This window comes from Myodes glareolus, chromosome 6 (genome assembly GCF_982192425.1).
Source record: "Myodes glareolus chromosome 6, mMyoGla1.1, whole genome shotgun sequence".
Lineage (NCBI taxonomy): Eukaryota > Metazoa > Chordata > Mammalia > Rodentia > Cricetidae > Myodes > Myodes glareolus.
Genome location: NC_142031.1, coordinates 50,367,273 through 50,385,014, shown reverse-complemented (window position 1 = coordinate 50,385,014; position 17,742 = coordinate 50,367,273). Strand labels below are relative to the sequence as shown.

Sequence of the window (17,742 nt, the reverse complement as noted above, 5' to 3'; positions counted from 1 at the left end):
TTATCTGCTCAAAGTAATGGTATCCCTTCATATCTGGTTTTCCATCTACATTGAAAGTTTACATTACAAATGGAATAGCTGAGTTTAAATCAACGCCTACTTTATGCAATATTTAGGTCTGGCTAAATTTTATTAGTGGGGGGAGCTGCTGTTTGCTTGCTGAGATAGTAGACTTGCTGGCAGCCTGGAATTTGATGCACAGACCAGAATGGCCTTGGACACACGGAGATAGACCTGCCTGTGCCTCCCAAGTGCTAGGATTAAAGGTGGACACCACTACCTCAGGCAGCCCCGCTGTTTATAAATGAGAGAGTTTCTACCTTTCAGGTGTCGGATTTGGTGATAATTCTGAATTACGACCGAGCAGTAGAAGCCTTTGCAAAGGGTGGAAACCTGACTCTCGGAGGGAACTTTACTGTGGCAGTCGGGCCCCTGGGCAGGTGAGTAAATAGATCCCAAACTCTAAAGACTTAAAAAGACACAGTTTGGGGCATATTGAGAAGGAATTTGAATAAAAATGAACAAGCAGGATTTCTACAATTGCCAGATGATGAAAGGTCTCTCAAACAAGACATTTACAAAAATAAAGGAGAGAAAGGAAACAGTGAGTGGAATAAACTCTGAGCCCAGAACACACAAGAAGAAATCAAGTTTTTCACAAGTACGGGCCGTGCTTTCCCATTGAATTGACATAAATCTTACTGTAGTTTTGATGAAGCTAAGTGTAGGCAAATTTTGTTAACTGATAAAGGGCGTCAGTGTTCTGAAATAAAAAAATAAAAGGTTTTTCTCAAACTGAATTATTAGGATGTGAAACGGTTGAATTCCTATTGAGCAGTGTTTATAACACGGTAACATTGTTTTCCTTCTCTGTTAATGGAACACTGTTCTTGGGTTAGTAATCAGGCTAGGGATTTAGAAGTCTATGGAAGTTACACAGTAAACCATCTGACAATGTTCTACGGAAGAAGAATCATTACTCTCAGCACTCTTGGGATGCATTTCTCTGGTTGAGAGGGCTAGCTCCCAAATGCCTCTCTCCAGTGCAATCCCACCAGGCCATCAGCCCTTGTACAGCCGTTCCGTGTGATACGTTCTTCCACAACTGCCTCTCTTCAAGCCACCTGAAAGCTGTAGACAAAGAAAACCATGGCCTAAGAACACAGACCCTGTGGCTGAGTGATGAACAGTCATCCTGGTCCATGGCCTAAGAACACAGACCCTGTGGCCGAGTGTGATGAGCAGTCATCCTCGTCCATGGCCTGAGAACACAGACCTTGTGACCGAGTAATGAACAGTCATCCTGGTCCATGGCCTAAGAACATAGACCCTGTGGCCGAGTGTGATGAGCAGTCACCCTGGTCCATGGCCTGAGAACACAGACCTTGTGGCCGAGCGATGAGCAGTCATCCTGGTCCATGGCCTGAGAACACAGACCCTGTGGCCGAGTGATGAACAGTCATCCTGGTCTGCCCTCTTTTGTAGGAACCTGGAAGGAAATGTGTCCCTGAGGAGCTCTGCAGCTGTCTTCACTTACTGCAAATCCCGGGGCCTCTTTGCTGGCATCTCCCTAGAAGGAAGTTGTTTGATTGAAAGGAAAGAGACCAATCGGAAGTAAGTTCATGCAGAGTGACTTCGACTTTTTTTTTTTTTAAAGTGTGTGATGAGAAGATAAGACTTCAAAATTTGTCATGGTTTAGGAGTTTATGAGTACACTTATATAATCACTTAAATGCAGCAAGGTCTATATTTAAAACTTTTAACATGAAATTCGTATGTCTTGGGACTGGGGAGGTGGCACAGCAGTTAAAGCACTTGTTGCTCTTACCGAGGACCTAGGTTTGGTTTCCAGCACCCACATGGTGGTTCATAATCACCAACCATAATTCCAGTTCCAAGAAATAAATCCCTTCTTCTTACCTTTGAGGGCACCAGGTGGTCATGTGGTACACATAGATACACAGGCAAATACATAAAATATAATAAAGCAGGCCAAAAAGTAGTATATGCTTGTGAAAATAAAACAGAGTGAAAAAACAAGCAAAACATGGTACATTTTTATTACCAATAATTTCAACTACCCGCTCTTCCTCCTTAGTGTTCTTTTGCCAAATAAGATTGCAGTCATGACATGTATCAATTGTAGATATGTGGTTTTTGGGTTTTTTGTTTGTTTGTTTGGTTTTTTGCAAAGGAGGGGGGCCTTGGCATTCTAATAAGCACAGCCATAAATGGATGGCCGGGAACATTGAAATAGGTAACAGTATGACATTAGCATGCCTCATAGTGAGCACAGCAGATGGTCTGTGGGTCGGTTAGGAGTGCCTCGCTGTGAAGGAGTTCCTATCACCAGACTGTGGGTCGGTTAGGAGTGCCTCGCTGCGAAGGAGTTCCTATCACCAGACTGTGGGTTTGTCTTCTTCCATAACAAAGACCAATTTTGATTCAAAACCCAGTTTGATTTTTAAACTATTTGTTGCTGTCTCGGAGCTTCATTAATCTCGCGTCTGAATAGTTTTTCCTCCAGTGGGTCTGAGAAATCACACCAGCAATACCAGAATCACAAGCCCAAGGGCTTGGTGACCCACAGGGCCCTACCAGTAGGAGTGAATTTTCACACCAGTTTTTTCAAGAGTATAATATCATGCTGCTATCCTACATATAAACCAGAGCTAGTCTGAATGAGGGAAATGAAGGCTCACAAAAGTCTTTACCTTATAGATGCAAGAGTGATGTGTCCATCCACTTTCATGAACTTGAGAATGCTTTTAGAAACTCGTAATCATAGGTGTTTGGCAGTCTTCTCCCTAGAGCTCAGCTAAGTCCTAGGTAAACTACAACACATAATCCCTTAAAGAACTGCAAGTCTTTAAAACTCGCAAGACAGATGTTTGATTTTGATAAAAGCAAGGATTTTAATGAAATCATAAAGCCATGTATAGTAATTATTTTGTAGCAAAGCATAAAGATAAATCTTATGAAAATATGTGTACTTTATATGTTTATGTGTTTCCTTATAAATGTGTGTGTGTTTGTTGACATGCTTTTTATGAAGAAAAGTACATATCAATATTTATGTTCGTTGATTTAGAAAGTGAACTTGGTGTGTATCTAAGGATTAGACACGGGGTAAGTCTTGTGTTATCTGATGGATTTCATAAGAGTAATTACCCATATATGTGAATGTCCTATGTTTACCTCCAGTGCACATCTGTATATGTTACAGACATGTTCTTAATTTTGTGTTTACTAGATTTTACTGTCAGGACATTCGAGCTTATGACATTTTGTTTGGAGATGTGCCACAGCCTGCTCAAGCCGAAGATCTTTATGAAATTCTCAATTCCTTTACTGAGAAGTACGAAAATGAAGGGCAACGTATCAATCTGAGGAAGGCAGCACGGGAGCAGAAGAAGGTGCTGTCGAAAGGCTTCCTGTTTGTCTCCGTGGGCTTAAGGCGCTTCAGTCTTAGGACCCACGATCTCTGCTATCAAGCTCCCATTGATATACTGAGCTTCCTTTATGATTTCTTTATGTAAAGTCCTTGAAAATGCCCTAAAGTTTTGACATTGTACATATTTTAAGAATAGTTTGTCTTCTATAATCATATGTCTCTTAAGATGAAGTCTGGTAACGTTAGAGAACCAATAGCAGCTGAACCTCTCTTCCCTCGGTCTCCACTTGAGCCCTGTTGTGCCGAGTGAAATTAAAGTATAGAGTTGAAGTTATCACCGCCTTTCTCTGCTGACTGTTCCCGTGACCACATCACTGGACTTCCAGCCCCTGCAGAGCACACATAGATGTCCAAAGAGGAGGGGCCTTAAGTGCAGTCGTGTATTAGACCACGCACGATTGTCAGAGGGGAGAGGTCTCAAGTGCAAGTACAAACTGGATGAACCCACAGCAGAGTCTCACGTTCAGTCCTGTCCATACACATGAGTTTCTGGGAACCTGGATAATAAACGGAGAGAATGAAACCTGCTCAGTAAACAGGCTAGAAGCAAAATCATCCGTCCTCGTAAGTAAAAGCAGATTTTTAAAACTTTGTGTATTTATTCTTGTGTCTTCCAGGCTAAAGAATTACCTCCAAAACCATCATCGAGACCACAGCGATCCCTAGCTCCCGTCCAGTCAAATGGCTCCCAGAGTAAGCACTTTACTGCAGCTTAAATATAACAGTAGTTAAGCAATCTTTAAATATTAAGAAAACAGGTACTATTGTTATATTTCAATGTCAAATAGAAGAACTGTGAGCATTTAAGAGAAAAATCAATGTTCAGCTTTTTCTAAGCCGTCACATAGAGCTTCATATATGAGTTTCTGCTGTTGCAATTTGTGATGACTTCTCTCATTCATAGGATATTGTCTTAAATCTACAATGAAATTTATATTCAAACTTTTAAATTATATACAGTTGAGAACTAACTTAGCAGTTAATAGCACTTGGTGCTCTTGTAAAGGACCCTCATCTCCAGTCCTGGGACCCACGTGGCGGTTCAGAACCATCTGTAGCTCTAGTTCTGTGGGATGGGGCACCCTCTTCAGGTGTCTGCAGACAATGCCCATGTGTGGTTCACATACACACAGACCAGCCATTCATATAGATAAAATAAAGATAAAAGAATCTTTAAATGTCCAATTTATTTTGCTGTATATTCCTAGGAGTACAGGGTCTCCATGAAGTGTTTTTAAGCTAGGTGAAATTAGATTTTATAAGCGCCCAGGTTTCTTCTTGTCATATCCATTTTAATTTAAAAAATCTTTTAAGGCTTTCATATACGAGCACTGTCTTTACGTCATCTCTACCCCTTCTCATCTCTCTCATTCCTCCTGTGTTTTCCCAACTCCTTTTCAAATTTATAACCTCTTCCTTTTTATTTTTTCATTTGTATATATACAGACATGCACATGCATATATATGTGCTGTGTCTATGTGCAGTGTTTACATCCCTTCTATTATTTCCGTTGTCTGTCTCTAGAATCACTCCCTCCTTTCTTCCATGATGTTCTCTGCACCTTGTTGGCAGGGGTGGCATAGTAGATACATCGACTAAGACCGAGTACCCAACAGTCAGTTGTTGTCTGCATTTTGACCAGTAGTGACTATCTCTGTAATGGTCTCCATCTGCTGTACAAAGAAGCCTTGATGACTAACAAGAGCTATACTTATCTATGGACATAAAGAGAAGTGTTTAGACGGGTTTAGGAAAATGGCAGTAGTAGGGTCTTCTGTAAGGTCTATGACATCATTAGTTATGGGTCGTTGGCTCAATTTCCAGTGCCAGGCATGAATTCCCTGCTACTTAGCAAGGCTTGAATCCAGTTTGATGGCTGTCCATTGCCACCTGCTGTACAGCTCTGCCGCTGCACCGCAGGGAATAGCTTACCAGGGTGGCCCTTGTTTGAGTCCATAGACTTTACAGACAGGTAGGACTTACTGCTTTTCTCCCTTGACAGCTTGCCTAGAAGTTTCCAATATTCCTCAGGTATTCCTCAGGGAAGAAGTTGCCAGGTTGATTCCAGCTCAGTTCCACCGAGCCCTGTGTCCAAAGTGGTGTTTTCAGCAGTAGGATCTTACCTTGAAGTTCTGGGAGACAGCAAATGCAAAATAGCCTGTAATGTAATGTTATTGGAGACTCTTGGGCTCCCCTAACCAACAAATGGAAGAAATGATTCCCATACCTAGCATTGGGGTGTTATTAGCAAGTCTATAGATGGCTCTTGGAGGGATCATTTTCACCCCAAGTGACATAACTTTATTTAAACTACAAATATGTACATTTCATGTGTGTGTTTGTATGTAAACATGAGAGTATATGTTTCCCTATGGCTTTTTCAAGCATCCTTAGTGTTAAGTAACCTTCCTCCTCTCCTCTCTGCGTTGCCTTCTTTCCCCAAGCCCATTTTTCCATGCCCCCCTCACAGTGCCCTTGTCCTGCTGTCTCCCTCTGCAGCGCTCTTTCCCCTGTGTCCCGCCGTCCCCTTTTACTTTCATGGTCTAAGGACGGGTCTCTCCAGGTTACGTGCTGACATCCTAAAAGTCACAAGTAAGGGAAACCATGTGGTGATCGTCTTTCTGAGTGTGGGTTGCCTCATTCAGTGCCATATTTTCTTATTTCATCTATTTCCTTGCAAATTTCGTAGTTTCACTTCTTTTCTGGACATATGCCAAAGAGTAATGTCGCTGGGTCCTGGTAGCTCTGCTTTTAGCTTCTGAGACATCTCCACACTGATTTCCATAGTGGCTATATCAGTTTGTAATTCTGCCACCAGTGAACAAGGGTTCTCCCTTTCCACGCCTTCTCTAACCTTTGGTTTCAGTTATTTAAATTTCTTGATCTTGGCCATTCTGTCAAGAGTAAGATGAAATATGAAAATAGTTTTATTTGCATTTTCTAATTATTAAGAATATTGAGTCAGGCAGTGGTGGCACACACCTTTAATCTCAGCACCTGGAAGGCAAAAGCAGATGGATCTCTGTGAGTTCAAGGCCAGCCTGGTCTACAGACCAAGTTCCAGGACAGGCTCCAAAATTACACAGAAACCCCATCTCAAAACAAAAAACAACAACAACAAAAAAAAGAGTGTTAAACACTTCAAGATATTTCTTGACCATTTGGCCATTATTTTTCTTCTTTTGACGACTTTTTGTTCTGATCCTTGGCCCACTTTTTAATTGGGTGGTTTGTTACCTTTATTCTCTGGTTTTTTTTTTTTTTGTATGTGTGTGTTCTTTATGTATTCTGGGTATTAACCGTCCAGTCTCTCCACTCTTTAGGCTTTCTCATGATTGTTTCCTTTGCCGTACAGATCTGCTTCTGTTTCATGAGGTCCTATTTGTCCATCGATGACCTTAGTTTCTGGATAAATGTAGTCAAGAAACCCTTTTTACACATTTATCTTGTAGGTTCTGCCTGCGTTTTCTTCTGTCAGTTTTAGCGTTTCAAGGTTCACATTGAAGTCTCTGATGCGTTTAAAGTTGATTTTGATGCAGTATCATAGACACTAGTCAAATTGCATTTTTTTCTGCATGTAGGCATCCAGTGTTTATAGGAGAAGCTGTCATTTTTCCAGTGTGTATTTTTTGGCATGTTTGTCAAATGCTAGATAATCATAACTATGTATGCACAAATTCTACTTAGTCCGTTGACTTGCATGTTGTTTTTTGCCCTGATACCATACTGTTTTTATTACTTTATCTCTATAATATAGCTTGAAATCCAGTATGGTTATACCTCTGTTCTTTTTTGTCAAGATTACTTTGGCTATCCAGGGTCTTTTGTGGCTCCATATGAACTTTAGGACTTTTTTTCTATTTCTATGAAGAATGTATTTTGATTGCATTGAATCTCTAAATTGCTGCTAGTAGGATGGTCATTATTTTATCAGTATTAATCCTGCCAGTGTGTGAGTGCAATGGTTTTTCCAGCTCCTAATGTGTTCATCTATTTCTTTATTGAGATTTAAAGTTTTCATTGTAGGAGGTCTTTTACCTTCTTGATTAAGTTTATTCCTAGATATTTTAATTATTTTCATCTTATCTTTTTTGTATTGGTGTCTTGTCTGCATGTTTATGTGTGTATCACATGTGTGCAGTACACATAGAGGCCAGAAGAGGGTGTTAGATCCCTGGGATGGGCGTTAATAGGCAGTTGTGAGCTGTCATGTGCAGACTGGGAACCAAATTCAAGTTCTCCAGATAGCAGGCAGTTTTCTAACCACTGAGTCATCTTTCAATAATCTTTTTTCTTTTCTTCCTTCTTTTTTGGTGTGTGTGTGTGTGTGTGTGTGTGTGTGTGTGTGTGTGTGTGTGTGTGTGTGTGTGTTAGGGCTATTGTTAATAGGATTGTTTAAATGATCTTCTCAGGATGTTTGTTACTGGCATCTAAAAAGGAAACTGATTTTGTTAGTTGATTTTGTATTTGACAGTTTGTGGAAAGTGTTTTTTCTAGAAGTTTTCTGCTGGAATTTTGGTGCTCTCTTAATGTAAAATATCAAATCACCTATAAATAGGAATAATTTGACTTATTTTTTTCTATTTAAATCACTTTGCTTTCCTTCTCTTGTCTTATTGCTCTAGCTAGGTTCCGATTGCTATATTGAAAAGAAGTGGGGATAGTGGACAGACCTGTCTCATTCCTAATTTTAATGAGGTTGCTTCAAGGTTTTCTTCATTTGGATGATGTTGGCTATGGGTTTGCCATATAACCTTGTTTAGGTTCAGGTATGTACCCTCTTGATCTACTATTTTTTTGAATCTAGATCCTCTCATTTCCTGTGAAAATTAAAGCAGAACCTCTTTCCCAAAGTAACATATCTTTTGACTTAAATTTTGACATCAAGATATTTTTAAAATATATAGATTGGTTTAATATAGTAAGGTCTCTCAGCAGGCGAAAATTTTAAAGACAACACAATAATATACATAATCCAGACTCTTTGTGTATTTCTCGTCTTTTTATGGCTCATATTTTTTACTCTATTTCTTATTTAAGAACATTCTCTATTCTTTTTCTTTTCTCTCCCAAGTCTATGTATATTTTTAAACACAGTGAAGCCCATTTAGAGGCTTTTTGTTTTTTGTTTTTTTGTGAATCTCTCTTTATGACCACATGAGTCTTTAAACTGCTAAGCCCCATTCTTTGTTTTGTGAAAGCTTAGCTTCGTGGCAGCAGTATCAGTGGGAGCCATCTCAACTCTGGTGAGTTTCTGAGTCCATGCCACTGGAGAGTAGCATGCCATCCACTGCTCATAAACTTCATTCAAGTTTGTAACATGCCCTCTTAAAAGACCCTCATGATTTTTGCTACCATGGACTCATGGTACCATGAGTGCTACCAACACTGAGTCAAGAAGGTGTCTCTTAAAGGAGCCATGCCTCTGCTTGCTACCAGCAAACAGAGCTCATCCAAGAAAATTCTGCTGCTAACAAGCTTTGCTTGATTCCATTCTGTGTGTCTAAAATCCTTTTTATTTTTTAAAGCTTTCTCAGGTTCTTTGTGAAAATTCTTGTCCCACATTGGGCTTAATATATAAACAGAGGCTTTCTGTCCTGACCACACACTCCCAAATAATTGACACAAAGGCTTAATATTATTTATAAATGCTCATCAGATAGCTCAGGCTTATTACTAACTAGCTCTTATATTTTCAGTTAGCCCATATTCCTTATTTATGCTCTGCCATGTGGCGGTACCATTATTGGCATGGCATGTTCATCTCCTGCTCCTTCTGTGTATGACTGGCCACTCTTCTGATTCTACCCTTCTCCTTCCCATCATCTTTAGCTTCGTTGCTCCATCTATACTTTCTGCTTTGCTACTGGCCAATCTGCATTTAATTAAGCCAAATTTGAGTGACAAATCTTTACAGTGTTAAAAGAGGATTATTTCATAGCAATTTCTTGTTATCTATTGTGTTTGGGTTTGGTTTATTCTTCTCCAAATTCTTGAGTTGTATCATTAGATCATCTATTTGTATTTTTTCTGATACTTTAATGTAGGTGTGTAGAGCTATAAATTTTCCTCTTAGGGCTGCTTTTTTTATTGTTTATTGTCTTAAATTTTTAATTAAGATATAATCACATAATTACCCCCTCTTCATTTCCTCCTTGCCCCCACTCTGTTCAAGTTTATGAGTCCTTATTCTTTTATCATTATTTTTATATATGCAAATGAATATGGAAATGCAACCTGCTGAGTTTGACTTAGGCTGCTTATGTCCGTGGAAGACTAATTCTCCTTTTGCACCCACTAATTGTCTATAACTCTTTTGATGGAGGTGGAGCCCTGTGTCATTTTCCCCATCTACATTGGCATTTCTACTGGTGTTATCATTTTTTTGCTATTTTTTTTAAACAGCCATATTTTTGAGATTTTGTGGGTATGGCTTCCCTATCATATCTAGAAGGCCATCTTGCAGCAGATATCTTGGTGTCCTGGCTCTTACAATCTTTCCACCTCTTAGGGGTAGGAGATGTATTGTAAATATGTCATTAAGTGCTAAGCATACCACAGTTCCGTTTTCTCTGCATTTGGACAAATTATGGATTTCTATTGTGGTCTTCTACAGTGAAAAGAAGCTTCTGTGATGAAAGTTGAGAACTACACATGTCTGTGGGCATAAGGATAAGTATTTAGAATGCAGTTAGGGATTATACTCATTTAATAAAGTGACAGTAGTAGGTTCTCCCCAGAGGTCTATATCCTCACAAGCCACTAGGTTTACAATGGCAGCTATTAATTCCTTCTTATTGAGTAGATCTCAAGTCCAACTAGACAGCCGTTGTTACCACCAAGACATTTATCTTACCACACTGATCAGTGTTGAAGTTCATAGGCTTGGAACTGCTTTTAATGTGTTCTGGAGGCATTTTTGGTGTTGTGTTTTCATTTTTATTTAGTTCCAGGATTTTTAAATTTTCTTTCTTATTTTTGTCTTTGACTGCATTTATCATTAAGTAATGTACAGTTTAATTTGCATGAGTTTGTGTATTTATTGAATGTTTCTTTGCTGTTATTTTTTAAGGTTTATTGTCTAGTGGTCACGTAGGATACAGGATGTTATTTTAATTTTTTTTTAATTTAGGATTTGTTTTATGTCCCAGTAACTTCTACTTTAAAGAAGCCTTCATGCATGGCTAAACAGAAAGTATATTCTTTGGTGTTTAGATTGAATATCCTGTACATCTCTGTTAAGTTCATTTGATATTTGGTGATATTAGCTCTGATGATTCTCTGCTTATTGTTTGTCCAGATGGCCTGTTTGGTTTTGTTTGGTTTTTTGAGAAAATTTGGTATTGCTATCACCTACTATTAATGAGTTGGAGTTAATCTGTGTTTTTAATTACACCATTTACTCCTTATAAAACTGGATATGCCAGAATTTCAGTGTGTGTGTGTGTGTGTGTGTGTGTGTGTATTTACTTCTTTATTTTAAGATGGCAATGTCTTCTGAGTTAATTATGTCCAGATTAAAATGAAGTATCCTTTTTCTCTTCTAATTAATTTATTTAGAGTCTATTCTGTCAGAGATTAAGATAGTGACTCCCTTCTTGCTTTCTGACCCCATTTGCTTGGCATTGTGTCTTCAATCTTTTCTCTTTAAGGCAGTATCTATCTTTGAAGGTAAGATAAGTTTATTATACACAGACCAATGGGTTTTCTCTCTTAATCTATTCACTAATTTGTATCTTTGGTTGGGAAGTTGAGGCCATTAGTGTGTAAAGTTACTGTTGAAAAGTGTGTGTTTGTTGCTTTCATGTTATTGTTTCTGCTTTTCCCTGTTTTGTACTTAGCCCTGTTTTGTATCTCAGGATTTTAGCTTCATTTTTTTTTCTTTCTCTAGTGTCCTGGCTATATTTATTCTTCTCTTCAGTCCAAGATATTGCTTCCCATTTTTATATTCTCTGTCGAGATGGTTTGGTGGACTTTAATTCTTTTAGTCTGTTTATATCATGGAATGATTTTCTTTCTCTTTTGAAGTGTGGTAGATAGTTTTGCAGGATATAGTAGTCTAGGTTGGGATTCACAGTTTTTTAGCCAGGTTCTGGCTTTTAAAATCTTAAAGTTTGAAAAATCAACTGTTATTCTAGCAGGGTTTCCTGTATATGTGACATATGGTTTGTCTCTTGCAGCTTTCAGTACCTTTTTTGTTCTGCATACTTAGTGTTTAGCTAGAATACACTGTGGGACATTTTTTTTTTCTGGCCCCGTCTATGCTTTCTATTTGTAGAGATGTTATTTCATGTCATTCAGTAAAATTTTTAGTTTGTCTTCTCATTTAGATTTCTTTCCTGATACAGTAGAATCATGGTTTCCATTTCTATTTCAGAGTTGAGGAAACCTTAGTTGATATATGTTTACCTAATATATGATAATCTGCCCAAAGTTACTTCTAGTCAGTTTCTTCAAGTAGGTTCTCCTGGGATACCAATATCACCTTCCTTTTCTATGAACTCCACGGTGTGCCTGTGTCCTCAGAGTGCATGAGGCTGCAGGAGTCTATGAAGAGAAGTGGTTTATGAGACACAGATTCCAGGCCTCTAGTTCATGGAGGAATTCCTCAGAACCAGCCCAGCTGAGAGCATGGAAATATTGTTTAAAGGTTGAAAGTGGGTGCTGTACAGTCCCTCTACTAGGAAAGGCTGATTGATTTTCTTTCTTTCTTTTTTATTTTTTTTAATTTTTTTTTAAATTAAAACTTTCCACCTCCTCCCATTTCCCTCCCTCTCCTCCTTCCCCCTCCCCCTCCCTCTCCAGTCCAAAGAGCAATCAGTGTTCCCTGCCCTGTGGGAAGTCCAAGGTCCTCCCCTCTCCATCCAGCTCTAGGAAGGTGAGCATCCAAACAGACTAGGCTCTCACAAAGCCAGTACATGCAGTAGAATCAAAACCCAGTGCCATTGTCCTTGGCTTCACAGTCAGCCCTCATTGTCAGCCACATTCAGAGAGTCCAGTTTGACCACATGCTCCATTAGTCCCAGTCCAGCTGGCCTTGGTGAGCTCCCATTAGATCAGCCCTGCCATCTCAGTGGGTGGGCACACCCCTCGCGGTCCTGACTTCCTTGCTCATGTTCTCCTCCTTTGGACCTGGGGAGCTAAGTCCAGTGCTCCAATGTGAAGCACTGTCTTCTATCTCCTGTATATCCTGTCTCTATCTCCATGCATCGCCAGATGAAGGTTCTATGGTGATATGCAAGATATTCATCAGTGTGGCTATAGGATAGGGCCAGTTCAGGCGCCCTCTCCTCAGCTGCCCAAGGAACAAACTAGGGACATCTTCTTGGACACCTGGGAACCCCTCTAGAGTCAAGTCTCTTGCCAACCCTAAAATGGCTCCCTTAATTATGATGTCTACTTCCCTGCTCCCATATCCGCCCTTCCTCCATCCCAACCATCACATTCCCCCAAGCTCTCCTCATCCTCCCCTTCTTACTTCTCTCTCCCCATCTCCTCTTACCCCCACCCCACGCCCACCCCCAATCTCCCAATTTTTGCCTGGCAATCTTGTCTACTTCCAATATCCAGGAGGATAACCATATGTTTTTCTTTGGGTTCACCTTCTTACTTAGCTTCTCTAGGATCATGAATTATAGGCTCAATGTCCTTTAATTATGGCTAGAATCCACCTATGAGTGAGTACATACCATACTCATCTTTTTGGGTCTGGGTTACCTCACTCAGAATAGTGTTTTCTATTTCCATCCATTTGCATGCAAAATTCAAGATGTCATTGTTTTTTACTGCTGAGTAAAACTCTAATGTGTATATATTCCACACTTTCTTTATTCATTTTTCCATTGAGGGGCATCTAGGTTGTTTCCAGGTTCTGGCTATTACAAATAATGCTGCTATGAACATAGTTGAACAAATGCTTTTGTAGTATGATAGGGCATCTCTTGAGTATATTCCTAAGAGTAGTATTGCTGGATTCTGGCGTAGGTTGATCCCGAATTTCCTGAGAAACCGCTACACTGATTTCCAAAGTTGTTGCACAAGTTTGCATTCCCACCAGCAATGGAAGAGAATTCCCCTTACTCCACATCCTCTTCAGCAAAGGCTATCATTGGTGTTTTTGATTTTAGCCACTCTGACAGGTGTAAGACGGTATCTCAAAGTTGTTTTGATTTGCATTTCCCTGATCACTAAGGAGGTTGAGCATGACCTTAAGTGTCTTTTGGCCATTTGAGCTTCTTCTGTTGAGAATTCTCTGTTCAGTTCAGTGCCCCATTTTTTAATTGGGTTAGTTAGCATTTTAAAGTCTAGTTTCTTGAGTTCTTTATATAATTTGGAGATGGAAAATCAGAGAAACATCACTTTTCACAATAGCCACAAATAGCATAAAGTATCTTGGGGTAACTCTAACCAAGGACATGAAAGAACTATTTGACAAGAACTTTAAATCTTCGAAGAAAGAAATTGAAGAGGATACCAGAAAATGGAGGGATCTCCCATGCTCTTGGATTGGGAGGATCAACATAGTAAAAATGGAAATTCTACCAAAAGCAATCTATAGATTCAATGCAATCCCCATCAAAATCCCAACAAAATTCTTCACAGACCTTGAGAGAACAATAATCAACTTTATATGGAAAAACAAAAAACCCAGGATAGCCAAAACAATCCTATACAATAAAAGTACTTACGGAAGCATTACCATTCCTGACTTCAAACTCTATTACAGAGCTATAGTAATGAAAACAGCTTGGTATTGGCACAAAAAACAGAGATGTTGACCAATGGAATTGAATCGAAGACCCAGATATTAATCCACAAACCTATGAATACCTGATTTTCGACAAAGGGGCTAAAAACTATACAATGGAAGAAAGAAAGCATCTTTAACAAATGGTGCTGGCATAACTGGATGTCAACCATCCAGAATGAAAATAAATCCATATCTATCACCATGCACAAAACTCAAGTCCAAATAGATTAAAAACCTCAATATTAATCCAACCACACTGAACCTGACAGAAGAGAAAGTGGGAAGTAGTCTACAACACATGGGCACAGGAGACCACTTGGTGTGGGAGATTTGTCTGTATTCTTTCAATCATTTTAATAAAACGCTGATTGGCCAGGCAGGCAGTATAGGCGGGAAAGCCAGACAGGAAGTAGGGGTGGAGCAAAGAGACTGGGAGTATTCTGGAAGCAGAGCTCCCTCAGCATTCCTGCGCAGACCACCGAAGAGGCAGCATGTAACTTGCCCAGCTGAGAAAGGTACGGAGCCATTTTGGCTAACATAGATAAGAATAATGGGTTAATATAAGTTATAAGAGTTAACAAGAAGCCTGACCTAATCAGCCAATCAGTTTATAACCTTATGGAGCCCTGTGTGTGATTTTCTTTGGGGTTTGCCGGCTGTAGGGTACCGGGCAGGACAGAAACCCCAACAAGCCGGCCCCTCATGTTACAACCACTTCCTACGTAGAACCTTTGTAGCACTGACAATAAGAGCAACAATGAATAAGTGGGACCTCCTAAAACTGAGAAGCTTCTGTAAAGCAAAGGACACTGTCATTAACACAAAAAGGCAACCTACTGATTGGGAGAAGATCTTTACCAACCCCGCAACAGACAACGGTCTGATTGATTTTCTTTAATCCACCATAGTGAGATTCAGATCACTGTGGTTTATAGTCTGTAATTCAAAAGGAGAAATATGATTATTTAATTTAAATAATTGGTATTATAATGTGTTGTAAGCATATGACTGTTTAAATCCATCCTGCTCTTCAGATATCTAGCAGAAGCTGTAGAGTGGCTCATCTAAGTGATGTCCGAAACTATCTTAAGGGTTAAACAAGAAAGAATGTTTGGAGATCCTCTGTGGGGCTGCAACATTTCTTGTTAAAGTATTTTATGGTTGCTTCTGGAAGAGATGTGTATGGGGCAATACCAGGCCCTTCAGCTACTTTGCCTTTGTAGGGGTGTTTAGGCATCCCTCAGCTTACAGTCTGGCCCAATTGTTTAAACCTTTAACAAGGTCAGGATTTGATGGCTTTGTGTGTTTTATATACTGTAATAAGCTTTTAAATCTTCCCCTATTTATTTTTATTTTAACAGGCAATGGAAATGAATATAAACTATATCCTGAGCTTTCTAGCTATCGTGAGAAAACTGGTAAGTGAAACTGTATTGCTTCAAAATGATTTGTAGCCACCCTACAATCACAAAATTTCCAGTTAATTTGATGGGTTATGGAAATTTCTAGGAAAGTGTTCAAGACTCTAAATTGTAGATATTCTTTAGTGACAAATCACATGCCTTTGTTCTCTGGAAGGCCTTGAGAGACCAGTGGAGACTGTGGGAGCCAGCATTGCCATTTGCAACCCATGGTTTTCTAGTAAAAATATTTCTCAACTTGTTTTTCTTAAATACTCCTTGGAATTTTTTCTTGAAAGGATTATGCACTTAAAGAAAAAGTGAAAATGAGCATACATTGAGGTCAAAGATTAAACAGTCATTAATTTAGTGTCCTAACCTTTTGCCACTAAGGCCATCATATAATGTGTTACTGAATTTATAAACTATTGAGAAATTGGCCATCTTGTGTGAGGATAAGTAATATTGTCAAAAAAGCAGATAATCAAAATGTTAAATATTATCATATACATGAAATTATTTTCAGTGTCTATTTTGGTGAATCTGGGTCTTTTAGCTTTTCCTGGCTCATGCTTCCTGCTGTGATCCCGTGACCGTGGTTCTGTTCTAAGTTGGTGCACACAAACAAAGCACTCGTGGAAGCCAGCAGACAGTTTACAGTAGTCAGTTCTTTTCCTATTGTGTTAATTCTTGGGATCTATCTCTGTTTTCCATCTTTGAAAGCAGAAGATTCTAAGTTTGTTAGGTGAATCTCACGGAGATTCTGCAGTGTGGGTTCTGACACCCGTTAGAAAACCCAAAATTAAACCCTGACTGCTCAGTTTCTATTTTTGCAACCTATACTTCAGCTGCTTTCCTAACATATTTACAGCCCAACATCATTTTCTTGTTCTAGGCAATTTGAATCAGCCAATAGAGGTGACAGCACTCTACTCTTTCGAGGGGCAACAGCCAGGGGATTTGAATTTTCAAGCTGGAGACAGAATCACAGTTATATCAAAGACTGACTCACATTTTGACTGGTGGGAAGGAAAACTTCGAGGCCAAACTGGAATTTTTCCAGCCAACTATGTAACTATGAATTAAAGTTCATGCAATTTTGTTATTTGATAATTGCTCAGAAATATTTCTACACGGACAGGATTCATTTATTTGCATTAATCTGTTGAAACACTTCTTTGCTCTGCCAATGTTTTCTCCAGTTATAGAAGGTTTTTCTCTACATATAAATAAATGGTTAAATTAACTTGTCGCTAAACTCTTTGTATTAATTTAATCACATAAACCATTCTACAGTTGTCATCAAAGATTTTTATGGTCATATCTTTCATACTCATCACAGCCCACTTACCCTTGAGTAATATAACTCCTCACTACCATGGTTTTAGTGCAAACCAAGCATGGCTTGGGAGCACTGCTCACCTTTATATGAATATGGGTCAACCTCTGGGCATCTAGGTAGAGTAGAGGTTTGTTCTTTTCACTTAACAAGGTTTTAGTAATTAAACAAGCTTGTGCAGTTAAAGCATAGGAGGCTCCCATGGAGTAGAGAGGCCTCAGAGCCTCAGGAAGAAAGTCTGTATCTGTCTACCACCTTGCCAATGTTTTGCTATCCATTGTCTCCCAAGACAAACCATAGAAACTTGGCTTTCTGTGCCCCACGAAATATCTTAGAAACTAGAACTTCTTTTTCTCCAAGCAAATCTTCATGCTTAGAAATAATAACCATCCCTCAGTCCTCTGTTTTTCCATCTTGGAACTAACTATAAAGAAATTCTCTAATGTGGTTTGCCTACTAAATCATAAGACTCGCACTAGGCACAGGCGAGGAATGTCATCAGGTGGTGGCCTTTTGCCAGCTGCAGTTATGCACTGCTGACCATTCTTCATGGAACCTAAGTATAAATCAGTCTGGAGACTCCCATAAAAGATGTCCAGTAAAATGATAATCAAATATATTTCCTTTACTCCTCCCCTGTTAACCTGTCTTTAGAGGATGAGTATCATCATGGATCACTTCCTTTTCTCCTCTGAAGTGAGCAAGATCAAATCATCTTACATAACACTGGAAGCATGTGTCCTGTAAAAGGACTTAGCTATTTTGGTTAACTTGTAAGCCTCATGACTGATCTTAAAC

At 39.3% G+C, this 17,742-nt stretch overlaps 1 protein-coding gene across 3 annotated transcripts in view; it reads left to right on the top strand.

Annotated features, from left to right (window-relative positions):
- Sh3yl1 (SH3 and SYLF domain containing 1) overlaps positions 1 to 16,851 on the top strand; it is a 38,250-nt gene extending 21,399 nt beyond the window's left edge. For all 3 annotated transcript variants that reach the window (XM_048439851.2, XM_048439854.3, XM_048439853.1), the window contains exons 5-10: positions 328 to 440; positions 1,486 to 1,614; positions 3,254 to 3,416; positions 4,072 to 4,147; positions 15,567 to 15,623; positions 16,501 to 16,851. In XM_048439851.2, the coding sequence (XP_048295808.1) occupies positions 328 to 440; positions 1,486 to 1,614; positions 3,254 to 3,416; positions 4,072 to 4,147; positions 15,567 to 15,623; positions 16,501 to 16,691 (729 nt within the window). In that variant the 3' untranslated portion in view covers positions 16,692 to 16,851. The remainder of the gene's footprint in view (positions 1 to 327; positions 441 to 1,485; positions 1,615 to 3,253; positions 3,417 to 4,071; positions 4,148 to 15,566; positions 15,624 to 16,500) is intronic.
- Positions 16,852 to 17,742: the final 891 nt, after the last annotated feature.